Source organism: Apteryx rowi, unplaced genomic scaffold (assembly GCF_003343035.1).
Source record: "Apteryx rowi isolate R43461 unplaced genomic scaffold, aptRow1 scaffold_1477, whole genome shotgun sequence".
Taxonomy (NCBI): Eukaryota; Metazoa; Chordata; class Aves; order Apterygiformes; family Apterygidae; genus Apteryx; species Apteryx rowi.
This window is the reverse complement of record NW_020447727.1, coordinates 4,016-8,850: the sequence shown is the minus strand read 5'-3', so window position 1 is coordinate 8,850 and position 4,835 is coordinate 4,016. Positions and strand designations below refer to the sequence as shown.

Here is a 4,835-nt window from a genome sequence, read left to right as displayed (position 1 = left end):
GGGGGGATGTATGGGGGCTGGGGGTGTTTGGGGGTTCTGGGGAGGTCTGAGGGGGTGTATGGAGGGACTGGGTGTATGGGTGTATGGGAGTCGAGGTGTGGGGCCTCGGGGTAGATGGGGGGGTCAGGAGAAGCAGGTGGCTGCACCCCTCTTACTGGGACCCACTGGAATGTACTGGTCCCCCCCCCAGGGGAGCCCTGGGTCCAGCACTGCCACAAGCACCATGGGGACAGCGGCGGGGGGGGGGTCCCTTGGACACTGACCCCCTCATTCCCTCCCCAGGGCAAGCCCTATGTCTTCGACCGCGTCTTCCCCCCCAACACCACCCAGGAGCAGGTGTACCATGCCTGCGCCATGCAGATCGTCAAGGGTGAGGGGCCGGGGGGCTCGGCAGGAGGGGGGCTCGGGGGCCCTGGGCTGGGTCCTAGCAGGGGAAGGCTTTTCGGGAAGGGCCTGGATCCAGGTGCAGTTTGGAGGGTGCTGGGAGGTGACATGAGTGCRTGGGGCAGGTTGGGAGGTGACTCTGGCGGGGGCAGATGAGCTGGGGGGTCCCTGGGGATGTTCAGTGCATTCTGGGGTCTCTGTAGGACTTATGAGGGGTCTATGGGGTCTCTAGGGCTCCTGGAGAGGTCTGTGAAGTCCCTGGGGGTGTTCACGAGGTCCCTTTGGGGATCTCAGGGGCTCTTGGCATCTCTGGGGGTCCTGGAGGTGATCTGGGGGGCTATGAGGTCCCTAGGGGCTCAGGGGGTCCCTTGGGGAGGTGTCTGGGGGTCTGGGAAGATCTACAAGGTCTCTGGGGGTCCTGGGAGTCCTGGGGGGTCTCTGGGGGTCCTGGGGGTGCCAGGGTCTCTCTGCCCGCTCTCATCCCACTGCAGACGTGCTGGCCGGCTACAATGGCACCATCTTCGCCTACGGGCAGACGTCGTCGGGCAAGACCCACACCATGGAGGTGAGGGGGGCCGGGGGCAGCTCGGACTGGGGGGCTTGGGGGCTGGGGGGGCTCTGGGCTCCCCACAGGGGCTCGAGGACTCCCGGCTCACCCCCTCCGCTGCCCCCAGGGCAAGCTGCATGACCCCCAGCAGATGGGCATCATCCCCCGCATCGCCCAGGACATCTTCAACCACATCTACTCCATGGACGAGAACCTTGAGTTCCACATCAAGGTGGGCTGGGGGCACTGGGAGGCCTGGGGGACCGGGGTACTGGGAGGACTGGGGGGTTCATGGGGCTGGGGGCACTAGGAGGACAGGGGGGGCAGATTCTAGTCCCCCCCCCCAACATCCCAATTCCCTTCTGCCAGGTTTCTTACTTCGAAATTTATCTGGACAAGATCCGGGACCTGCTGGACAGTGAGTGGGGAGGCTCTGAGGGCACTGGCAGAGAGTGGGAGACATTGGGAGGGTATTGGGGATCACTGGGGGGGGCACTGGGAGGCACTGGGGGGGTATGGGGGAGCACTGGGAGCACTGGGGGGCACAGTGGGGCTGGGGGCTGCAGGCCCTAGCAGTGGGGCAAAGCCGGGGGCTCACCTCCACCCCTCAGCTCCCCTCACCCCATGTCCCCCCCAGTGACCAAGACCAACCTGTCGGTGCATGAGGACAAGAACCGGGTTCCCTACGTCAAGGTGAGGGGGGTCCTGGGGGGGTGCCCCAGCTGGGGGGCACCCCATGGGGGGCACCCACGGAGGTTTGGGGGGCTGGGGTCAGCCCCCTGGCCTAACCCCCTGCCCGTGCCCCAGGGCTGCACCGAGCGCTTCGTGTCCAGCCCTGAGGAGATCCTGGACGTGATCGACGAGGGGAAGTCGAACCGGCACGTGGCCGTCACCAGTGAGCACCGGGGGGGGACAGGGAGCTGGGGGGCAGGAGGGGGGCCCGTGGGCTGCGGACTCCAGGGGGTGGCTGTGTGACCCATAGGGGGGCTGTGGGATCCATGAGGTGACCAGGGGACCCATGGGAGGCTGTGGGACCCATGGGTGGCCATGGGTCCCATGGGGGGGTTGAGGGACCCATGGGGGGTGTTGGGACCCATTGGGGGGCTGTGGGACCCATGGGGGGTGTTAGGACCCATAGGGGGGCTGTGGGGTGCAGGGGGCAGGGGGCCATGGTGGTCCCTGGGATGCCGTGGGTGTCCTTGGGGCACTGTGGGGGTCCCTGTCATACCATGGGGATCTCTGGGGACCTGTGGGGTCCCTGAGGATCTCTGGGGGTCTCTGGGGTGCCATGGGGATCTCTGGGGCACCGTTGGGGTCCCTGGAGCACTGTTGGGTCCCAGGGTGCCGTAGGGTCCCTGGGGGACCGTGGGCCGGTGCGGTGTGGGGCGCCGTGTGTCGGTGCGGTGTGGGGCCGCCAAGGTGTGGGGCGCCGTGGGTCAGTGCTGCGGTGTGCAGCCTCTCCCCACGCCCCACAGACATGAACGAGCACAGCTCCCGCAGCCACAGCATCTTCCTCATCAACATCAAGCAGGAGAACGTGGAGACGGAGCAGAAGCTCAGCGGGAAGCTCTACCTGGTCGACCTGGCCGGGAGCGAGAAGGTCGGGGGACCTTGGGCCTGGGGGGGGGGCCTGGGGCCAGGGTTCCCCAGACTTGGGGGGGGGGTCTGGGTTGGGAGGTGTTGGGGGCACCTTTGGGCTGAGGGTTCCTGGGCTGGGGATGTCCCTGGGGTCCTTGGGCTGAAGGACCCTGGGGTTGGGGACATCCCTGGGCTGGGGGCCCTGGGCTGGGGGGGTCCCTGGGTTAGGGGCTTCTGGGGGTCCCTGGGGAGAGATCCCTGGGAGCTGGGGGTCCCTGGGTTGTCCTTGGGTTGCAGGGTCCCTCAGTTGGGGGTCTCTGGGGGTCCCTGGGCAGGGGGCCACCTCCCTGCCCCATCGATGCTCAGTGGGACCAGCTCTGCCCGGACACCTGGGTCCCTGGGGTGAGCCCAGCAGGGCAACTGGATGTGCTGCCCCGGGGGGGGGGGCACGTCTGAGCCTCCCCGGCCCCACAGGTCAGCAAGACGGGGGCCGAGGGGGCCGTGCTGGACGAGGCCAAGAACATCAACAAGTCGCTGTCGGCGCTGGGCAACGTCATCTCGGCCCTGGCCGAGGGCACGGTGAGAGCGCGGCCCCCCGCCGCGGCCCGGCCTCCCCCTGCTCTGCCCCATGGGGCAGGGGGCCGGCTGTGACCCCGTGGTCCTGCGGTGACCCCCTCGCCCGGGTTTGGGCCCCGCTGAGCCCCTGTGCCCCCCGCAGAAAGCCTACGTGCCCTACCGGGACAGCAAGATGACGCGGATCCTGCAGGACTCGCTGGGGGGGAACTGCCGCACCACCATGTTCATCTGCTGCTCCCCGTCCAGCTACAACGACGCCGAGACCAAATCCACCCTCATGTTCGGGCAGCGGTAGGGGAGGGCGCATCAGGGTCCCCGGGTACCCCAAATGCGCCCCATGTGCCCCCCTGCACCATTGCACCCCCAGCTATACCCCATGCACCCCAACTACACCCCCTGCACCGCTTGCACCCCCTTGCACCCCAATTACACTCCATGCACCCATTGCACCCCAACTACACCCCCTGCACCCATCCAGGCTCCTGTGATGCCCCCCAATTCCCATGGGGGAGCAGCAGCATGGGGGCTCTGGGGGCAGGAGGGGAGCAGGGTGGACCCTGAGGGGTGGCTGTGGTTGGGGGCTCTGCGGTGGTCCCTGGGGACCCCTGGGGGATGCTGCCTGGCGAGGGGGAGCTGGGGGGTTCCGACTGAGGGGTTCCCCCTGCCCCAGGGCCAAGACCATCAAGAACACAGCATCAGTGAACCTGGAGCTGACGGCCGAGCAGTGGAAGAAGAAGTATGAGAAGGAGAAGGAGAAGAACAAGACGCTGAAGGAGACCATCACCAAGCTGGAGGCCGAGCTCAGCCGCTGGCGGAGCGGTGAGGGGGGACCCAGGTGTCCGGGAGGGGGCAGAAGGGCTGGGAGCCCCCCTGTCCTGTCCTCCTGGCATGGGGAAACTGAGGCTGCGTCCACAGGGGAGAACGTGCCCGAGACGGAGCAGCTGAGTGGGGCTGAGGCGGAGACGGAGACCGGCACCGTCGAGGGGCCGGGGTCGGGGCCGGAGCCCACCGGAGAGACGCCCCTCAACGACAACAGCTCCTCCATCGTCATCCACATCTCCGACGAGGAGCGCCGCAAGTACGAGGAGGAGATCCGCAAGCTCTACAAGCAGCTGGATGACAAGGTGGGTGCCCTCCTAGGACCCCCAGAGACCCACCCAGGACCACCAGGGACCCCCTGGGATCCCGATACTTCCTGGGATCCCTCAGGACCCTTGGGGACCCCCCCCCCGGGACTCCCCCAGGATATGAGGCAGCCCAGGGGCTCCTGGGGTCACCTGGCAGCCCAGGGACCCCCAGGACCTCCAGGACTGCCCCGTGCTGCTCCCGCACCCTTGGGGACCTGGGTGGCACCGACACCCCCCCTCCTTCCCCCCAGGACGACGAGATCAACCAGCAGAGTCAAATCATGGAGAAGCTCAAACAGCAGATGCTGGACCAGGAGGAGGTGAGATCCCCTGGCCCCATGTCTCTCTGCCTGGCCCCTATAGCCCCCATAAGCTGACCCTGCTGGGGCCCCCCGCCCTGACCCCTGGGCCCAACTCGGGACTCTCCTTGGAGCCCCCAACCTGATCACCCTGGGACCCCCACCCTGACCTCCTTGGGATGCCCTGGACCCACCCTGGATCCCTTACCCTGACCCCCTTCGACTTGCCCTGGGGATGCCCCCAGGCCCCCCACTCTTTCCCCCCAGACCCCCCATCAGGGACCCCCTGCGCCCCCCACCCTGACCCTGCTGGGACCCCCCACC

General features: G+C 67.7%; 1 protein-coding gene across 1 annotated transcript in view; it reads left to right on the top strand.

Annotated features, from left to right (window-relative positions):
• Positions 1-4,835, top strand: part of KIF5A (kinesin family member 5A) — a gene marked incomplete at its 3' end in the record, with an annotated part of 10,873 nt that overhangs the window by 2,299 nt on the left and 3,739 nt on the right. Inside the window, exons 2-13 of the mRNA XM_026058499.1 lie at positions 283-370; positions 876-949; positions 1,059-1,163; positions 1,301-1,349; positions 1,569-1,624; positions 1,739-1,826; positions 2,407-2,531; positions 2,984-3,088; positions 3,228-3,376; positions 3,756-3,904; positions 4,001-4,209; positions 4,464-4,587. Coding sequence (XP_025914284.1) covers positions 283-370; positions 876-949; positions 1,059-1,163; positions 1,301-1,349; positions 1,569-1,624; positions 1,739-1,826; positions 2,407-2,531; positions 2,984-3,088; positions 3,228-3,376; positions 3,756-3,904; positions 4,001-4,209; positions 4,464-4,587 — 1,321 coding nt within the window. The remainder of the gene's footprint in view (positions 1-282; positions 371-875; positions 950-1,058; positions 1,164-1,300; positions 1,350-1,568; positions 1,625-1,738; positions 1,827-2,406; positions 2,532-2,983; positions 3,089-3,227; positions 3,377-3,755; positions 3,905-4,000; positions 4,210-4,463; positions 4,588-4,835) is intronic.